The sequence below is a fragment of the Bubalus kerabau genome, chromosome 3 (assembly GCF_029407905.1).
Source record: "Bubalus kerabau isolate K-KA32 ecotype Philippines breed swamp buffalo chromosome 3, PCC_UOA_SB_1v2, whole genome shotgun sequence".
Taxonomy (NCBI): Eukaryota; Metazoa; Chordata; class Mammalia; order Artiodactyla; family Bovidae; genus Bubalus; species Bubalus kerabau.
Window position 1 is genome coordinate 91824636 of NC_073626.1, and position 21322 is coordinate 91845957.

The window sequence follows — 21322 nt, forward strand, 5'->3', positions numbered from 1 at the left end:
AGCTCTATACAGTCAGCAAAAACAAGACCTGAAGCTGACAGTGGCTCAGATCATGAACTCCTTCTTGCAAAATTCAGACTTGCAAATATGAAAAGAGGAACTAAAGAACCTCTTAATGAAAGTGAAAGAGGAGAGTGAAAATGCTGGCTTAAAACTAAACATTCAGAAAACTAAGATCATGGCATTTTGTCCCATCACTTCATGGCAAATAGATGGAGAAACAATGGAAACAGTGAGAGACTTTAATTTCTTGGGCCCCAAAATCACTGCAGATGGTGACTGCAGCCATGAAATTAAAAGATACTTGCTCCTCAGAAGAAAAGCTATGACAAACCTCAGTTCAGTCCAGTTGCTCAGTCGTGTCCAACTCTTTGAACCCCATGGACTACGCCATGCCAGGCTTCCCTGTCCATCACCAACTCCCGCAGTTTACCCAAACTGATGTCCATTGAGTCGGTGATGCCATCCAACCATCTCATTCTCTTTCTTCTCCTGCCTTCAATCTTTCCCAGCATCAGGGTCTTTTCAAAATGAGTCAGCTCTTCACATCAGGTGGCCAAAGTATTGGAATTTCAGCTTCCGTATCAGTCCTTCCAATGAACACTCAAGACTAATCTCCTTTAGGATGGACTGGTTGGATCTCCTTGCAGTCCAAGGGATGCTCAAGACTCTTCTTCAACACCACAGTTCAAAAGCATCAATTCTTCAGTGCTCAGCTTTCTTTACAGTCCAACTCTCACATCCATACATTACTACTGGAAAAACCATAGCCTTGACTAGATGGACCTTTGTTGGCAAAGTAATGTCTCTGCTTTTTAATATGCTGTCTAGGTTGGTCATAACTTTCCTTCCAAGGAGTAAGCATCTTTTAATTTCATGGCTGCAATCACCATCTGCAGTGATTTTGGAGCCCCCCAAAATAAAGTCAGCCACTGTTTCCACATCCACACTGCTTCCCCATCTATTTGCCATGAAGTGATGAGACCAGATGCTATGATCTTAGTTTTCTGAATATTGAGCTTTAAGCCAACTTTTTCACTCTCTCGTTTCACTTTCATCATGAGGATCTTTAGTTCTTTTTCACTTTCTGCCATAAGGGTGGTGTCATCTATGTATCTGAGGTTATTGATATTTCTCCCGGCAATCTTGATTCCAGCTTGTGCTTCATCCAGCCCAGCAATTCTCATGATGTACTCCACATATGAGTTAAATAAGCAGGATGACAATATAGAGCCTTGACGGTACTCCTTTTCCTATTTGGAACCAGTCTGTTGTTCCATGTCCAGTGCTAACTGTTGATTCCTGACCTGCATACAGGTTTCTCAAGAGGGAGATCAGATGGTCTGGTAATCTCATCTCTTTCAGAATTTTCCACAGTTTATTGTGATCCATACAGTCAAAGGCTTTGGCATAGTTAATAAAGCAGAAATAGATGTTTTTCTAGAATGTTCTTGCTTTTTTGATGATCCAGCAGATGTTGGCAATTTGATCTCTGGTTCCTCTGCCTTTTCTAAAACCAGCTTGAACATCAAAATACATAAATAAATAAATAAATCTCTGTTCATTTTTTTTAACAAACCTAGACAACATATTAAAAAGCAGAGACATTACTTTGCCGACAAAGGGCCATATAGTCAAAGCTATGGCTTTTCCAGTAGTCATGTATGGATGTGAGAGTTGGACCATAAAGAAAGATGAGTGCTGAAGAATTGACACTTTTAAACTGTGGTGTTTGAGAGGACTCTTGAGAGTTCCTTGGACTGCAAGGAGATCAAAGCAGTCAAAATTAAAGGAAATCAGCCCAGAATTTCACTGGAAGGACTGATGCTGATACTAAAGCTCCAATACTTTGGTTACCTTATGCGAAGAACTGACTCATTGGAAAAGACCCTGATGCTGGGAAAGATTGAAGGCAGGAGGAGAAGGGTATGACAGAAGATGAGAAGGTTGGATGGCATCACCAACCCCATGGACATGAGTTTGAGCAAGGTCTGGGACTTGGTGATGGATAGAGAAGCCTGGTGTGCTGCAGTCTATGAGGCTGCAAAGAGTTGGACACAACTGAGCTACTGAACTGAACTGGTTGTACTCGGGAAATGCAGTCTAACAGAAGGAACATGTGAAAACAAACATTTATAGCTATAAAACAAACCAATAAGTATATTTGTGTTGATGCCCATTAGTTCATTTACTGGGGCCTCCCTGGTGGCTCAGAGTTGAATATCCCTGCTTGTCATAGAAAGGCAAATAACATTCCCCAAACTGGCTTCTATTAAAAATTTTCTATTCTTAGATAATTTGGGGGAATTGGCATGCTAAATCCTCCTTTTGGAGAGTCATAATTCACCCCACTATACCATAATAAATCTTTTGAGAGCTCCTACTGTAAAGAATCTTCTTTCACTTTATCTTAGTTTTCCTCAAACTTACTAGACATCCAACACATTTTTCATGGCATACATGTCATGTGGGATGTTAACATGTCCTATGGGATGTTAACAATTCATGGGCCATCAATTTAAGAAATGAACTGATTATCACTTGAAACAGCTCTGTATGTTATAAAGAGTAAAAAAAATTAGTATTCCCTTATAAATTATGTTTTCAGTCAGGATTCTTCAGAAACAACTGAGAGAAATTTAACTCAAGCTAGGTTAGGCTGAAAAGAGAATGGATTGATTCACATGAATGAGAATCCAGAAGTGGGTCTTGCCTCAGGGACTCAAATGCCATCTTTGGGTTCCTCTCACTCTCCACTTATCTGTCCATGTTTGTACACTGAAATGGACTTCCTCATGTGTCTGGGTTGGGGGAGTCAGAAGGAAAAGGAGGCATGGCTACTAGCAGTTCCAGGGTTAATTGTATCATTTGAGCTTAGCAACTAAAGAGAGAAGAGAAAGCTTTTCTTCTTCAGTCAGTTCAGTTCAGTTCATCAAGAGGCTCTTTAGTTCCTCTTTGCTTTCTATCATAAAGGTGGTGTCATCTGCATATCTGAGGTTATTGATATTTCTCCTGACAAGCTTGATTCCAGCTTGTGCTTCATCCAACCTGGCATTTAACATGATGTATTCTGCATATAAGTTAAATAAGCAGGGAGACAACATACAGCCTTGACATACTCCTTTCCCAATTTAGAACTAGTCCATTGTTCCATGTCCAGTTCTAACTGTTACTTCTTGACTGGAATACAGATTTCTCAGGAGGTAGGTAAGGTGGTCTGGTATTCCCATCTCTTGAAGAATTTTCCACAGTTTGTTGTGATCCACACAGTCAAAGGCTTTAGCATAGTCAGTAAAGCAGAAGTAGATGTTTTTCTGGGACACTCTTGCTTTTTTGATGATCCAACAAATGTTGGCAATTTGATCTCTGATTTCTGTCTTTTCTAAATCCAGCTTGAACATCTGGAAGTTCTTGGTTCACGTACAGTTGAAGCCTCATTTGGAGAATTTTAAACCTCGCTGGGAGAATTCTTCTTCAATATCTGTATATAAATCCCCAGGGAAAGATTCTGATTCTGATTAGCTCAGCTGAAATCATGTGGGCACCGAGGGCCAATCACTGTGGTCATATTTGTAATGTACTTAATATTAACCATATCTGATCACATGGAAAGGTGGGGGATTCTTGTTTAAAGGCTTCAATAAACCTACATGGAATGAAGAAAGGCAATTGGAAAGGGAATTGATATTACTAGGTTGATGCTAGAGGGTGAAAAAAAAAAAAAAGCAACAGATACCTACCACGGTATGGCCTAATTATTAAAATCTAGATGTAGCCATAATAGGCAGTAGCCCTATACAATTACTATCAGAAAGCAGAGATTTTAAAAAATCAAGTCTTCTAATATTAAAGCCATTATTTGTGGGAGATATCTCCTAATTTATAAAATGGTTTATAGCTAATATCCCCACAAGTTTTGGCCCTAATCTGTTAAGGATGTAAAAATTTTTCTTGGTTCCGAGTTGTATTGCTCAAAGTTACACATTCTCTGATTTTTAGGTAGCTGAAGTGACTAACTGTATTGCAGCCATATTATAAGGGAGCTTAAGTATTGGTCTGTGGATTAGAGTGAACCTAAAATAACTGAGTAGGCAAAATCTTGGCCCTGTCCATGGTACCCATGGTGCTCCAGTGGCTTTTTTCTAAGAGGATGTGGGCAGGAATTCCAGATTTCTACTTAACCTTGTGTCATTAGGTTTGTTACTACAAAAAGCTCAGATGCCCATTAAAGCAGAAGCTTTGCATTTAACTATCGCTGTAATATAGTAACATTTGAGGGATTTGTCTGCAGCCAATCCTGAAATTACATAGAGGAAAAAAATAAAAGATCAAAGGATTTGGGGCTTTGAAGGGGTGGAGGCTGTAGCTATTCATGCCTTGATTGTAGCTGAAGCCATGTTCCCAGACAATGTTTTTAAATTGTGAAAAGAGGATTTGTGTTGAAAACTTGGGTACACAGATGAGGAGGAGCCAGTGAAAGGTGAGAAACAGCAGTCAAAAATTGGGTGTGCATTTCATGAAGGAGGTGGTCATCAGTACCAGGCATTGCTCAGGTCAAGTCAGACTAAAATTTCTTCTAAAAGAAGGTCCCGAGTTTACACAGACATTGGGGGGAGTAGTTTTTACTTGGAGTAGAAGGATCAGAAGCCGACTGAGTAAAAGGATCCTTCTGAGTGGAAGGATCAGAAGCCAACTGCAGGGGTTGTTGCACCAAGTTAGAAGCAAAGAATTAGAGACAAAATTGGGGCTTCTTTGTTTAAAAAATTTTGCAAGGAAGGGACAAAGAAGATGGTAGCTGAAAGGAAAGTTGAGAGTTACGTATTTTCCCCATTTGGAGAAGTTTATATGCAGAGGAAAAAAGACCATGAATGGGAGAGTGTCTGAAGAAAAAAGAAAGGAAAAGATTCACTGGGGCAAGATCCTAGAGACAGCCATATTTCTGGGATTAAAAGCCCAGGTTTAAGGAGCAAAGGATGAATTAAGATGGTCCTAACAAGATTGGAAAGGAGCAACGCATGGTGGGGAAAGTAAATGCTTATGGCCTTTTGTTTTCAGTGAAGTAGGAGGTGAGCTTCTCTGCTAAGAGGGAGAATATAGAGTAGCTGGGGTAAGTAAAAATTATTCTGGAGGAGTGTTAAATGTCTCAGTTTAGGCTCAAACCTCATGAATACATAATAAATTCAGTAAACAATGAGAGCTGGAAATTGGCAAGGCAGTTGTGGAAAGAAGATAACAAAAGAATACTAGTGGTAATGCCTTTGAAGAGATAGATCCATCAGTCCAAAGCTGGAGAGAGAACTGAGTAAATCTGATTGTGTCTCATAGCCTGGGAGAAAAGAAAGAAGTAGAATGACAGTAAGCTTCATGAGGGAAGACCTAGCCCAGTGCCTGGCATAAAGTTTATAGTTTATAAAAAGTTGTTGATAAGTGGAGAGCCTGATAAACTAAGGTAATATCAGGTTGAATAAGGTTAAATAATCAACACATAAAGGACAGGAGGTTGAAGGCAATCCATTCCTGGTTACTTAGCCTGCAACCTTTGTCAGTCTATTCAGTGACTCTGGAGATTGGAGTCAGAACAGAATACCTCAGTGTAAACTTTTGGCAGGGAAATGGTGTTCCCAAACCAAGTTCGTTTTGCCTGACAGGCAGCAAAGCAAAGTGCTGAGAAGCCAGAGCGTGCAGCAAAGAGAGCATTTATTAGGAGCATCTTCTAATTGGAGAGCATCTCCAATTAAGGAGACAGGAGAACAAGTCTCAGACTGCCCCATGCCCCCCTCCCCCCACACACACTTCCCAGAGGCATGGGGTGCTGGGTATTTGTGGGATAAAGAATAAAGCATACATTGCTATTCAATCTGAGGTAGCCAATATATCTTAATGCAAATTCTTTAAAAATTTCTCATGTATTTGATATTTTTGCCTGTCAATAAATACATTGTTACTTTGCCAACAAAGCTCCGTCTAGTCAAGGCTGTGGTTTTTCCTGTAGTCATGTATGGATGTGAGAATTGGACTATAAAGAAAGCTGAGTGCCGAAGAATTGATGCATTCGAACTGTGGTGTTGGAGAAGACTTTTGAGAGTCCCTTGGACTGCAAGGAGATCCAACCAGTCCATCCTAAAAGAGATCAGTCCCGAGTGTTCATTGGTAGGACTGATGTTGAAGCTGAAACTCCAATATTTGGCCACCTGATGCGAAGAGCTGACTCATTTGAAAAGACCCTGATGCTGGGAAAGATTGAAGGTGGGAGGAGAAGGGGACCACAGAGGATGAGATGGTTGGATGGCATCACCAACTCCATGGACATCAGTTTGGGTAAACTCCGGGAGTTGGTGATGGACAGGGAAGCCTGGCATGCTGCAGTCCATGGGGTTGCAAAGAGTTGGACATGGCTGAGCATCTGAACTGAACTGAAATACATTGTTGTTGTACAGTGACTCGGTCATGTCTGATTCTTTGCAGCACCATGGACTGCAGCATGCCAGGCCTCCCTGTCCTTCACTATCTCAGTTTGCTCAAACTCATATCCATTGAGTTGATGATGCCATCCAACCATCTCACCCTCTGTCACTCCTTTCTCCTCCTGCCTTCAATCTTTCCCAGCATCAGGGTCTTTTCAGTGAGTCAACTCTTTGCATCATATGGCCAAAGTATTGGAGCTTCAGCTTCAGCATCAGTCCTTCCAATGAATATTCTGGGTTGATTTCCTTTAGGATTGACTGGTTGGATCTCCTTGCAGTCCAAGGGACTCTCAAAAGTCTTCTCCAACACCACAGTTCAAAAGCATCAATTCTTCAGGGCTCTGCCTTCTTTATGGTCCAATTCTTACATCTGTACATGACTACTGGAAAAACCACAGCTTTGACTAGATGGACCTTTGTTGGCAAAGTGATGTCTCTGCTTTTTAATATGCTGTCTAGGTTTGTCATAGCCTTTCTTTCAAGGAGTGAGTGTCTTTTAATTTCATGGCTACAGTCATCATCCACAGTGATTTTGGAACCCAAGAAAATAAAGTCTGTCCTTGTTTCCATGTTTTCCCCATTGCCATGAAGCAATGGGCAGGGTGATCTGAAGTATGTGGAGCATGGAGAAAGCTGGTTGGGAAAAGGTAATCATCATTCTCCTCAGGTGTAACTAAGTTACAGGCCTCTGCACATCCAAAAATTGAGATGCTTAGCACCATCTGAGGGTAAAGATTTCAGCTCTCTGATGTCAAAAGTCACCTAGTGGACACTCGAGCATGCTCATTTGGAGGGTTGGTGGTCCTTCAGTTCCAATAGGACAGAACTGACTCCCAGTTCCTGGAGAGCACCTCGGGCAAACATCTTATTGTTTAGGCTCCATGCAGCTTGGGGAGAACATGCACGTCATGAAATGCTCTTGAGTAGTGAAGGCAGGTAAAGTGGATTTGATAATTATCCACAGTTTCAAAGGTTTTAGGTGATGCCAAGCTCCAATTTTGGTCTAAGGAGTGGGCCGTTAAAGGAGAGGAAAAGCAAATGCTGTTCAGGATCAAGGAACTGTAAAAGTGGAGTTTTGAATAACCCTCAGTAAATATGGGCAGTGAGCTGGGAAGCCAGTAGTTGATCCCGAGAACTGTATTAGAAACAGGATGATCTAACCCAAGTCAATGGATAAAACTTTTCTGGAATTGTCAGAGAGCCAAGAAAATGCTATCATCTTTCTTCTCTCTCCATTGTAAATAGGTAGCAATGGAAGTAGTATCACCTGGGAAGCACTGGAAGGGGCAAGTGAGTAAGTGAGATAGGAATGCATGCTCCAGTAGAGGGGGTTTTTATCACTAACTTTGTTGAGACTTGCTGATGCATAGTGTTTAAAAATACAAAAAAAAAAAAAAAAAAAAAAGGCTAGCTTTTATTTATTGCTTTTAATTCTCCATAGACAATGCATCTTTTATTTCCTATACCCTACTTGAAATGCTATTGGGAAAGGAGTATTCTAGGAAATTTTTGATACTATGTGAGGATATAAAAGGATTACTGAAAACTGGATGGAAAGACTTAGAAATAGTTCAAAAAGAGGAGGTAAATGTGGCAGAAATGCCTTTGTGAACTTACTTGGAGCAAAGGCCAAAATTATATTTATAACATTCTTTCACTAACCCTGTCCTCACAGCTTATCCTATATTTAACTCTGGAGTCCCAGGTTTAAGTCCTTGTTTCACAGCTTTTGTATCTCTGCATTTCCAACTCAAGTGAACTCAGATGGCTAGGTTGGAACTGATTACAGCCAACAGGAAGATGTATATCACTCTCATTTATGGGTTTTCACTTCCAGTATGAAAAATATTTACCCCCTCCCCTCCCCCAACCCTGGAGTTTCAGGAACTAGTCCCAAGGGAAGTGGCTCATTGCTCAAATGCTTTCAAGTTGTTTCTTCCTTCTTTGATTTTATTGAATAGACCCTTTAAATATCACCAGGAGTCTGAGGTTTCCAGTTGTTGTCAGGCTATCCCAGTGTTTTGTCCATTGAGGGAAAGAAAGAGGTTCAGTGATAGCCACTGTTGCTCTCTCAAGCCTGGGCGGACCACTGTCACTAGGAAACCTGTCATCCATGTGTGTTAAGGCCATGGGATAGGTTGGGATTGAAAGATTCTGCTTCTTGTTTTTCTAACTGAAGTATAGTTAATTAACAACATTGTGTTAGTTTCTGGTATACAGCAAAGTGATTCAGTTATGCATATGCATGTTCTTTTCATATTCTTTTCCATTATGGTTTATCCCAGGGTACTAAATATAGTTCCCTTTGCTATACAGTAGGACCTAGTTGTTTATTCATTCTCTATATAACAGTTTGCATCTAGTAACCCCAAACTCCCAAGCCAACCCTCTCCCTCTTCCCCCTTACCTTGGGAACCACTCTATATGAGTGTGTTTCTATTTTATAGGTAAAGAAGATGTGGATATATATATATATATACACACATATATATATATATACACTATATGTATACATATATATATACACACTATATATATATATATATATATACATACACACAATGGACTATGAATGACATCACTTATATGTGGAATCTAACATATGACACAAATTAAAGTTTCTGCTCATGAATGTCAGTAGCACAAAAGTAGAAACCTCTAGTTTGGATCAATCCTGAGGCATATAACTGTGATGTTTAGCACATGCAACCAGAAATAAGAAGCTGATCTAGGTAGTGATTTGCACCTAGTTTTGTCTTGCTAATAATAGGCAATTAGATTTCCTTTAATCTAAATATTTATCTGTGCTGTGGTTCTCAAAGTGTAGTCTCCAGACCAGCATCACCTGGAAATTTCTTAGAAATACAGATTTTCAGACCCCAACTCACTACTCCTGAATCTGACCTTCAACAAGCCCTCCAAGGCCTCCTTGGTGGCTCAGTGGTAAAGAATTCACCTGCCAATACAGGACAGGAGGGTTCCATCCCTGATCTGGGAAGATCCCGCATGCCACGGAGCAACTAAGCCTGTGTACCGCAACAACTGAGCCTGTGTTCGTGAGCCTGGGAGCTGCAGCTACTGAAGCCCATGCCCTAGAGCCCCGTGCTCTGCAACGAAAGAAGCCACCCTGATGAGAAGCCTGTGTGCCACTAGAGAGCAGCCCCAGCTCTCCGCGACTACAGCCCATGCAGCAACGAAGACCCAGCCCAGACAAATATAAAAAAACAAAAACAAGCCCTCCAGGTGATTCTGACACTAGTGTGAATTAGGGATCCACTGGGCCAGGCAGTGCTGTGCTCAGACCAGGCTGCATATCGGAATCACCGAGAAACTTTTAACAAAATACCAATCTTGAGCCCCAAAACCAGATTCTGATGTAATTAGTGTGGTGTGAGGCCCTGGCATCAGAAGTTTTTATAAGTTCCAGTGATTCTAATGATAGTCATAGTTGAGAACTATCGAGCTATAGCAATAAAAGAAAAAGATCTCTAATTTAGGACTTAGTGATAAATTTAAAATAATTTATTAAAACAATTTTATGTATTTTACTAGGACGTTAATTTAGGCATGCTCATATACAACAAACCATAAGTAATGTAAGATTTAAGAGCAGGGATCTTGTTTGTCTGGATTTTATTTTTCGTTATTGTATCCTGAGCCTGTGGGGCAGTGCCTGGCACACAGTAGGTTTGCCAATAACTCTATGTTGACTAATTGGATTAATCAATTAAAGATAAGTTCCAACAGGAACTTGCCTTTACACCCCACAAAGGAGCCAGTAAGCACTCTGAGCTAGAAGAATAGTCTCTGTCTGGGGCTGGCCTGGGTTCATCTCCTTCTGGTTCTGTGGGTTCTCTGTGAATCCTCTTTGTTCTTGTCCCATGCTGATCTGTACCAGGATGTCACTGCCTTGTATCGGGATTCACATTACATTTGCAGGAGCTGGTCTCTGTTTATGCCCTTAGCCAGAACCCTCACTGAGTATAGAATCTCATGGCCCTGACCACTGGAGGGGTGATGCTGGCCAAGGTGAACACCTGTCATGTTTTCTTCCTTCTTCTCTGTGCGCTGGCTTCTCCACCACCTCCTCTGTGCAGGTGCTGCCACTTGGCCTGCCTATGTTTTGATCTGCACACTCTTCCCTGTTGGAGTCCTGTAGAGCTCATGGGGGTGTCTCTTTGCTTGGTGGGAAGAACAACTTTCTGAGTGGGGTTTAAGCCAAAACTGGATTTCCCAGCAGGGAGAAACAGGTTCACTCTGCTGCACTGCTGTTCAAACTCCTCTGGCAATAGCACCTCCAGCATGTGCCTGTTAAAGATTTCTTGTTCAGTGTTGAGTAAGCCACATTACCTAAAAATGAAATAGCAGATTTGTTTGGAAACTGGCTCTAATTCAGTAGGGCAAATTACTTCCCTGAAACATTTTTGGTGGGAGTTCCGTACTGGTTGCTGCTGCTGCTAAGTCACTCCAGTCGTGTCCAACTCTGTGCGACCCATAGATGGCAGCCCACCAGGCTCCCCCGTCCCTGGGATTCTCAAGGCAAGAACACTGGAGTGGGTTGCCATTTCCTTCTCCAAGCATGAAAGTGAAAAGTGAAAGTGAAGTCGCTCAGTCGTGTCCGACCCTCAGCGACCCCATGGACTGCAGCCCACCAGGCTCCTCCGTCCATGGGATTTTCCAGTACTGGTTAGTGTAACCTAATTAAGATGTATTGTTAATGCTGTTTTATTTACTGCTTAAGTTAAAGAAAACAAACTGTAGAACCTGCCACTGTCAGCAAAAAATTACTCTGAAGTCTTTTTTCCCCTCTTAGTTCCTGTAGCTTCTTTTAAGACTGAAGTTATCTGTGTCTCCCTTCAGATAGGAGGGAGGTCAAATTTTGAAGTTAATAATTTGCCTAGTTCTAACTGCTAGTTTCACTGAAGCAAAGGAGGGTGTCACTGAAGTTCATGATGTTTCCCAACTCTTTGCATTTGTATGCTCATCTCTTGAGCTTCCATGATGGCTCAGTGGTAAAGAATCAGTCTGCAATGCAGCAGATGCAGGTTCGATCCCTGGGTGAGGAAGATCCCCTGGAGAAGTAAATGGCAACCTACTCCAGTATTCTCACCTGGGAAATCCCATGGACAGAGGAGCCTGGCAGGGTACAGTCCACAGGGTCTCAGAAGAGTCAGACATGACTTAGTGACTAAACAACAACAGCAACTCCTCTCTTCTAATGCAATACACAAATAAAAATATCTCCAAAATGATATATAAATTCTCCATTTCTACATGAAAGCTTCTTGTCCCTTCAACTACACTCAGGTCTGGAAGCTTAAACAAAATCCTTTTCAGATTATTGTTAATGCTCTGCCTAGTTCTGCAACAGCTGTTGCTTTTGAACAATATGATGCTTCTCCTCCCCCAAGAGGAATGGAAAAGGCCTCCTTTGCTGCACTCTCAACCTTTGTCAACTCAGGGAGTATGAAACAGACTGAGAGATGAACCTAGGATTCTTGTTTGGGAATTCAGTGCACAGCTTAAAGACTATTGGGTTTTGCCACTTCCTGACATTGACTTTCATAGCAACAGTTTAATTTGGAGAAAATCTGCTATTTCAAATGGCTAAAGGTATTTATGTGGAAAATTTTCCAAATGATTGACTTTACTGTTGCTATTTTCTTTCCCCATGAATATGTGAGTATTTGGCTTTCTCCCAGGAATTTTTCTGCATCACTTCTCTTTAGGCAAAGACATTTTTCCATCCAGACTGGGAAAAGGAGGGTGTATCAGGAGTTTCCCCTTTTACAGTGAATTATTATTTGAGTTTAAACATTGGCATCTCTAAGAATGAAGAATTTGAGTATGTCTCCTTAAAATTTCCCATTTGGTCATCACTTTGGAACCAATGCAACTGTGATCAGCTTCCTCCAGCCCCAGCTTGCTTCTCTCCTCTCCACTGGCATCAGCCTTACTGAAGGTGTTGTCTCTCTTACCTCTTACTTCCTTATCTACTGCTAATTCTTCAGCCACCTCTCTACTGCCAAGTTTGCCAGTGGCTCCCTGTTATTTAATCCAATGATTATCTTAGATTAGAGCTGATTTTTAGCATGAGACATTGCTGTTTCCATTGTCATTCTCTTCTTTGCCACAATTTCTCCTCATTCTCCTAGTTTCTTCCTTTTCTGTCCCCTTCTTAAAAGTGGCCCCTTCCTTGGGTTGAGTAGAGTGGGGAAATTAAATTGGTAATTTACCCCCTTTTTGAAAAGAAATTAAACTTCTAAATACATGAAAATATATGCCTATAATTGAAAGTGTGAGAACAGGGTTTTGTTGTTTTCGTTTTTTTAAATCAGTGTGGATCATTCACCCTAGAATAGCACTTGGCACAGTGTGGGCACCCAGTCAATGAATGAGTGAATGATATAAAATTATAAATACTGAAAACATACATAGAAAAAATGAAAAAGAAAAAGTTGTTTCCTTCGTAATCAGTTCTAGGCCTGCCTAGAAGCTCTTCTTACACTATAGTAGCTTCCTGGATAGATGCTATCTGTTTCTCAGTCTCAGTCTCATGCCATTGATAAAGATCCCCATCCATTTCTCCAGCCCAGATCTTATGACAGTAGATCTATGTCTAAACTCAACCTAATTCCTTCTCTCCCTGGTTTCTCTAAGTCCTCAGTTTTAGAGAGGAATGCCATTGTTCACCATGCAGCATGGAAACCTTAGCTTCCTCTCTCTTTCCCTTAAAAAACACTAACAATGCTTATTTATTCTACTTTCTACATAAATTTTTAAGACTATATCGTCTCCCTAAGTCCTACAAGCACCCCTCCCCTGCCCTAATTCAGGAAAGCTGTTTTGCATCAGAATAAGTCTCTCTGGTCTTGCTTCCTAGCAATCCATCCTCCACATTACAGGAGAGAGTTTTCTGATTGTGTTGCCTTGATCAAAGCCCTCATGCTTGCTAAGTCCTCATCACCTGTCCTCCCTTGCCTTCCTAGCCTCAGCTCTTGGTATTCCTCACCTTACAATTTTCATTTTTGGTCATTCCAAATATTTTTGAGTTCTTCAAGCATACCATGCTCTCTCACCTTCTGGGCCTTCATATGATATATATATATTTTTTCTACTTAGAACATTCTTTCTGTTCTCTCCCCCTCTGAAGAATTCCTGCTCCTTTTTTAGATCTGAAATTCAGAGCACTTCCTGATGGCTGCTCCTCTGAATGCCCCAAGTCTGGCAAAGATGCTTCTCCCATGATCTCTGCCCCATTGTCTCATCAGGGCAAGAGCTACCCTGTGCCATAATTGCCTGGATCTTTGTATCTACATTAGACGGTCACTTCTGTGAGGACAGGAGTATGTCTTCTGTACTGAAGTCCTTTGTCCAGTGCTAACAACAGTAATTGACACAGAGAGGCGCTCAAATTTTTGTTGAATGAATGAATGAACTTAAAGTAAAGCATGAGCCAGCTTTCTTTACCAAATAGCTTCAAATGCTTCACTCCCCTTTTTAATCTCTTCCTCACTAGTCAAGCTCCTCTAACCAAAACAGCTATTACTTTTCCACAAAGCAGCCAAAAGTTTGTAGCAGACAAAGCAACCTATACATCCCAAAGGAAGAGAAACTTTTCAGAAGTTCTGAGAATTAACATATGGTAATTGTCAAATCCCTGGGTGTCTTTTAATTGAACCTTCACAGTAGTTCCCTTAGCTTGTACTCAGTGCTTAAATTGAGTAGAACCTCATTAGGAAAGTTGTGTCACGCCTTAGTGAAAATGGAGGGAATGAGAAATAGAGCTTTCTATGACAGAGAGGCATCAGAGAAAGCGAGCAATCTGGTCTGTGAATTCTTAATCCACGTATCCGGTTGTAGTGACTCTTGAAATGGGAGATGATGGGGCAGAACAGCCACAGCCATCAAGAGAGCTTAGGACCTTCTTTCCAAATTCCATTCTGGGTTTTGTACTCCTAAAGTATCTGCTTCCTGCTTCCCTCCTCTCCTTTCCTAGTGCTGCTTCTTCAATGCCAGCCTCAGGAGCAACCTGGTTTTAAAGTTTTCCTCCCCAAGAGCAGATCATTGAGGGAACCATGTGACTACTCAGTGCTTTTCTGGGCTTCTCTGTCACTGCTCACCCACTCACTCTGTTTAGCCACCTTGAACCCTTCCCTGCCCACTGCTGTGACGAGATGGGGCAAGCGAGGTGCCCAGAGGACAAAACTGAAGAAGTCGGCCACTCTGGGAGGCCAACCGTGCACTTGCAGAGCCTGAGCCTCCCTGGACTCGCCCTCGTCCCAGCTCTCGCTCTGCCCCACCTCAGCCATGCCTCCTGGCTTCTCCAAACCCTAGTCCTCCAGACCCAGCTCAGATGATGCTGCCTCCTCCATAAAGTGCTTGCTGAAGTCGCCCAGTCTTTCTCACAATTCAGCAAGTAGGCATCTCACTTTCCTCTGAATCCTCAGTGGACCTTATTTATACCTCTCTGAAGATACTGTATACCTTGTTTAGTTCTTGGGCTTGTCTTTTGTCTCTGTTAAACCACAGGCTCTTTAAGAGCGGTCTTTTTCTCAGAATGCTCTCAATTTCCAGCACAGGGTTTGGCACAAAGTAGGTATTCATCAGTCAGTGAGGTGAGGAGAGCTGTCAAGGGGAGAAGAGAGAAGAACATGGTAGTTAACTGTTCATGGGCTCTGGGGCCAGTTCGCCTGGGTTTGACCTCAGGTTCTGCCACTGAGGCTTGGGACAAGTTTCATTACCTTTCTATGCCTCCATTTCTTTATCTTTAAAATGGGATATGGCACCCCACTCCAGTACTCTTGCCTGGAAAATCCCATGGATGGAGGAGCCTGGTGGGCTGCAGTCCATGGGGTCCCTGAGGGTCGGACATGACTGAGCGACTTCACTTTCACTTTTCACTTTCATGCACTGGAGAAGGAAATGGCAACCCACTCCAGTGTTCTTGCCTGGGGAATCCCAGGGACAGGGGAGCCTGGTGGGTTGCCGTCCATGGGTTCACACAGAGTCGGACACAACTGAAGTGACTTAGCAGCAATGGTACCCCAACATGTGAAGTTTGAAAGAGCCCTTAGCACAAGACTTGATGTGTCGTGAACACCTCAGTAAATGTCAGGATCCAGAATAAAAATGGTCTAGTGCAGGGACATCCATGGAAAATACAGGTGTGCACGCCTGGGGCAAAGCACATTTGTGACTGAAGCTATTGCTATTTAGTCTCTAAGCGGTGTTGGACTTGGACTGCAGACTGCCAGGCTCCTCTGCCCATGGGATTGCCCAGGCAAGAATACTGAAGTGGGTTGCCATTTCCTTCTCCAGGGGATCTTCCTGACCTAGGAATTGAACCTGCATCTCCTGCATTGGCAGGCAGATTCTTTACCATTGAGCCACTGAGGAAGCCCTGATGCTATAGAGGAAGTCAAATCTAAACCATCAATGATAGAAGACAGAGCTAACACCTCCTTCTACCTTGAGAAGCCAGGTGCCTACTGTTTTTGAAAAGGCAAATCTTATCTCTATAATTCAATAGAATAATACCTTGGACAAAAATATAGTTAGGGAGGCTGCCCCAAAAGAGCAACAGAGGAGGGCCAGGTGAAACCTGGAGTATTAAACAGGTATTTAAATGTGCTCGGTTTTAATAGCTGCTGTTAAGGAGGATGGAAACAGAATGCTCAGGGAAAGTCATGTTTTTGCTGCCATCTACAGTCAATGTACAATTTTCAAAGTTTCTTAACACAAACACACACATCCATCCAGATAGAGCATTCTTGACAAAATGAGTGACAATATAAAGTTTGGTTTAAATTCTAGTAATTGAGATACTTTGGGCATATTATAGTATTTTATTTACTTGTCTTTTTAAAATTAGGCCTATTCAAACAGTAACATAGCCTTTTAAATCTCATATTGTATTAAAACTTACTAGAAGACTGCTGAAATAACTCAAGAGTGAGGCTGTCATCTGTCAAGTTGGATTAGCTGCAGTTGTGGCAGCTGATGGTTAATAGAATGATTTCAATGAAGAAGGAGCAAGATTGGATTTTACCCCATGTTTTCCTGCCCGCGTGACCTGCAGTTCTATGATTGTTATTAGAATTACTGTAAATTATATTTTATAGAAACATCCTGTATGGTTGTGATACGAGAAATCATCCAAAGCAAGCAAAACAAAATGACAGTGATGTGACTTCGGGGATGACTTCTGCCCTTATGCTGCTGTCCACATAATCGCCAACATTATCATGATGTTCTCCTAACTTCCCTGTGCATTATTTTTAAAGGGTTAAATATAGACAAGAATTATTGGAAAAGCGTTTGATGGAGAAAAAAGAAGTGGCCCTTCAAGAAGCACTTGAAGAAGAAGAGAGGGAAAAGCGACTAGAAGCCCTGAGGAAACAGGTGTTTTTAATTTGGAGAATTTCATGGGTGGTTTAAAAAATGTGTCTAAGTGCTCTTAATAACATTATTACTAGGACTTAGTTCATGACATCTGCTATATAAAATGTAACTTTTCCAAATTGGAACACTGATCTTCTTTCCTGGGAACAATTAGTTTTATGTTGAATTATTTTCAGTTTCTTAGTATATGAAAAGAACTTCATCAGAACCTTTAAAGAAAGCTCTCCCAAGATTTAAATACATCCATATTACCTCTAGTTTATAAGCTGAATAGTATCCATTTATAGCAGTGAAACCCTGCCTGTAGCTAAAGGATTTTACTCTCCTCGAAAAACATGTGGTGGAGCTTGAGCAAGATAATACTCCCTAGGGAAGGGACCTCTGTTTGGAAATATCCTACAGTCAACAGAAAGGTTAAAAATCACTTATTAAAATGACTGTTTTTGTGGGAAAATAAAAGCCTTCTATTGCTTTGGCTCATAAAAGTAGACAAAAGTTTTGAAAATAGTATTTATAGACAGCAAGAACAAGAATTTCAGACCTTAGGAAATTTTATAAAGTAGTTTTGCTTGGTAATTTTTCAGTATTGTTAACATAGCAGTGATAAGCACAGCTCATCAGCTCCAGAGTCTTCTCTGATACCATTTCCTAGCTGACAGGAAATGACTGACTGGTTCTCCTTCCATATGGTTGGGAGTTAGCCTCGAATCTTGGGTAAGAACTCCACCTCTGGCTTCCTTCAAAGCTGGTACAACCTGGCTCACTGCTTACTGGCAGAGGAAACTTAGGTCTTTCACGTAACCTCCCTAAACTTTATTTCCTCCTCTGAAAAATGGAATAATAGTAATTGTACCTATCTCATCCTTGGGATCGCAAAGAGTCAGATGCAACTTGGTGACTGAACAACAGAACAACAGCCTACCTCATAGGTTTGTAGCAATGTGTGTGTTCACATGTTTTGAATATTGATTAAGTGTAAAGCCCTCTTCTAAATGCTCTTAGGTCTTACCTCGTTTAACTCCTACCCCAACCCTATGATGTAAGAATTATTATTTTATAGAAGAGAAAATTGAGGCAGCCCAGAGTTTTCCCAAAGTCACCTAGCTACTCAATGTAAATATGAATTCAAACCAAGGAAATTAAGTTAAATGAAATCATATAAAGGAAGTATAAATGCATACAAACATTGTATCCATCTTTGATAAAACAGATTATAGAAACAAATTCAAAGCATAGGAATATACATCTGGTCATCTTAGAGTCAACGAAATTTAAATGTTTCAATCATTAGCCAATAATGATATACCATAGCCTTCTAGGGACAAAATTTAATGTTACTATTACTAAACACATTTTGTTCAAAATATCATTTTGACAACTACAGTCCATATGATTAAGATTCTTTTTCCATCTGTGAGACCTTTGAAAGAGGAAATGTCTGTGCCTGTTATCTGTAATCAGTGTTTAGAACTATAGTAAAAGACATTTTGGCTAGTAAAACCTATAATAATTAAAGTATGCTCAACCTCCAGTTATGTCATTATAATTTCTAAATAGAATTAAAAATGCCATTTTCCTATTGCTATTTCCTGACTTTAGGAATTAGCAGGCAGGTGTTATTAATGGTGGCATATAATTTACAAAATTAGTGGCTTCTTTTCATCAGAATGCAGGTTTGATTGATTTCAATTATCATAAAGCTCAAGGACATTTGGGTTAAAATGACTCTTACAGTTTTTCAGTGGAAGAGAAAACAATGGTTTTTAACAGTCCCTGGAAATCTTGTTGTTCAGTACAATGAAAACTCACCCATCTTGCTCAATAATGCTAACACACATGACTTTACCCATAAATGATATACTCTAGACTCAGTTTAATCAGATTAAACTTTCTAGAAAGCTTCATGGAGTCATTACTGTGGCCACGGATTTCTAGTGGCTAAAAATTAATGTTTTCTACTTTGGGTTACTTTCAAAGTGATTGAATATGTAGGTTTTCTGTATAAAATTTCCCTTGACTTTGGATCAGGAAGAAATTTTTATCTAAACTTAATCATACCTGTAACTATGCAATAATAAAATTTCTTAACTTTAATGGACATTAAGCATTAATAATGTTGCCCAGAAGTATTTAGCTTGTATCTTGCTCCAAGCAGCCATGTTTTCTCTTTTTTTAGGTTGCTATTGTTGCTCAATTTGATCCTGTTAGAATGATGTCAGATACAGTGGCATCAAAAGCAAGGATGGGTATTGGAACTGAAGAAGAATTTATTCTTCAAAAGCCACTCTTCACATTGAATACATACAATGAACAGCAGGTAATTATGGAAATTGGCAAGATTGATGCAAAAGCCATGATGATGATAAGAATTGTAGAAGTGTGTATTTTGGGTTACAAATTATTTATATTTCTATTTAAATACCATGCATATTAGCATAAATTGCATGTAATTACTGAACAGTTCTTAATATTATAAAATGTTAATAGGTGACCATAGAACAAAACACTTTGAAAATATTATGAATCTGTCATTGGAAATTATTTTAATCTAAAACAATTTTATAAAATTTTACTTTAAAGTTGTGTTAATATTGTATTTTTGTTTAAATATTTATCATATTCAGAATTTATTTAAATGCATAATATAAATCCTATTAATGAAACAATTGATGATACTGATAAGACAAAGCAGAGGGAAGCTTTCTGAAATTAAAATGAACAGAAAATAATGTATTGGAGCTAATGATAAAACACTTGCTGTGGAAAAAGGTATTAAGAGATTATTTAACTATTTCTAGGTGCTTCTGAATCATTTTAGTCTGTTTCTGTAATGGAGAAGGGATTTTAAGAAGCTTTTTTTTAGGTGGATGGAAGAGAGGGAGCCAGGACATATGAATGATTGGATACCACAGGAGTTAAGGGAGAAAGTAGCTATAAACTTTACAAATCTAAGAGAAGCTAAATGTTTAATCATTTTAAAAGTAGGAAACTTTATACATTCATCCAATGACAAATAAATCTAATGTGCCTCTATTATGTGCTGCACACTTTGCTAGGGAATATTAATAAAAAGAACAATTTACATATTAATTGGGCAGATATTTATGGAACATATACTGTATCTGCACTGAGCCAGGTGCCAGGGCTGCATCCCAAACAAGATAAACTTGTTCTGTGTGAAGGAAGTGAGCAGGGGAATTGGGTTGGGAAAGAAAGTAGAATGCACGGGAATAATGCCACTAGAGTGAGATCACCTACCTCCCTGATAGAGGGCTCAGGGCTGCGGCAGCAAGAGGAAGGGAGTGAAGACAAGAGGAAGTCAGAGAAGGCAGAAAAGATGAAACTAAGCTCCATCTTCACTGAGGAATTTTGGCATCAGTAACAGAATTCATTCCAGATAATTTAACTGAAAAGAACGGCAAAACTGACTGGGGAGGGGTGGGCATAGGAAGAGCGGTTACTTAGAAGATGCAGTAGTATCTCTAGAATTCAAAGCAGGAAGGCATCTGGGCTTATAAAGAATTGAAGTCAGAAGCTGGAAAGCTTTCAGGTACCTAGGCTGAGGAAATAAGGGTTTGATCAAGCAGAAGAGGGTGAAAAGAGGTCCTTACTTGTACATCTTGGGTGCTAGGAGATAAGACTGCAAACATAAGTTTGGGTCAGACTGTGGAACGTATAGTAGATCTTACTTTCTAAAGACTTTTGAACTTTTGACCTATGAGCAGAGGGGAGACTTTGAAGCAAGTGAAGTATATAAAAGCTTCATGTTATAGCAATGTGTCTGAATGGAAAATTGGTGGAGGTGGAGTTGGGTTCTTTTAAGATGGTGGAGACTTCATGGAAGTGGAGTGGAGTCAGGGGAGGGCGGCGTAGGGGGAGGGTGGGATGTGGAGGCATGTATGGCTCTGGCTGAGGAGAGGATAATGAAAGTGAGGGTGATTCTAAACTAGGCAGCAAGTGATATTGAGAAATCCACATCCACTGTTTGCTGGCTGTGTGAACTTGTGTAAGCTGTTAACATCTTTATGTTTTGTTTACTTCATCTGTAGAACAATAATTCGTAAGTTTTTTGTGATGATTAGGATAATACATGTCAATTGCCTAGAATATTGTCTGGCACCTAGTAGTAATTCAATAAATTGCAATTGTTAGGTGGTGCTGCCATTAACCATGTAAGAATACAGAAGGAAAAAACAGACTTAGGGAGAGAGCAATTGCTTTGTTCATGTCAGGTTTAGGGTGAAGATGTCTAATACATGCTCGCAAGAAACTACTCGGCTTTCTCTGGGGAGGAGAATTGGGGAAAGGGACATCAGTATGGGAGGCAGATGTCCATTTCACTTGATATATGTTGAAAAAACTATAATTATGAAAATGTTTTGAACATCACATATCTGGAGCTGGGGGAGAAATGGTGAATCCTGGAGATAATTAGGATGTCAACAGCAAACAGG

The 21322-nt window shown here is 40.4% G+C and overlaps 1 protein-coding gene across 1 annotated transcript in view; it reads left to right on the forward strand.

Annotated features, from left to right (window-relative positions):
• Positions 1-21322, forward strand: part of CCDC148 (coiled-coil domain containing 148) — a 317318-nt gene that overhangs the window by 292180 nt on the left and 3816 nt on the right. Inside the window, exons 14-15 of the mRNA XM_055572507.1 lie at positions 16751-16868; positions 19045-19185. Coding sequence (XP_055428482.1) covers positions 16751-16868; positions 19045-19185 — 259 coding nt within the window. The remainder of the gene's footprint in view (positions 1-16750; positions 16869-19044; positions 19186-21322) is intronic.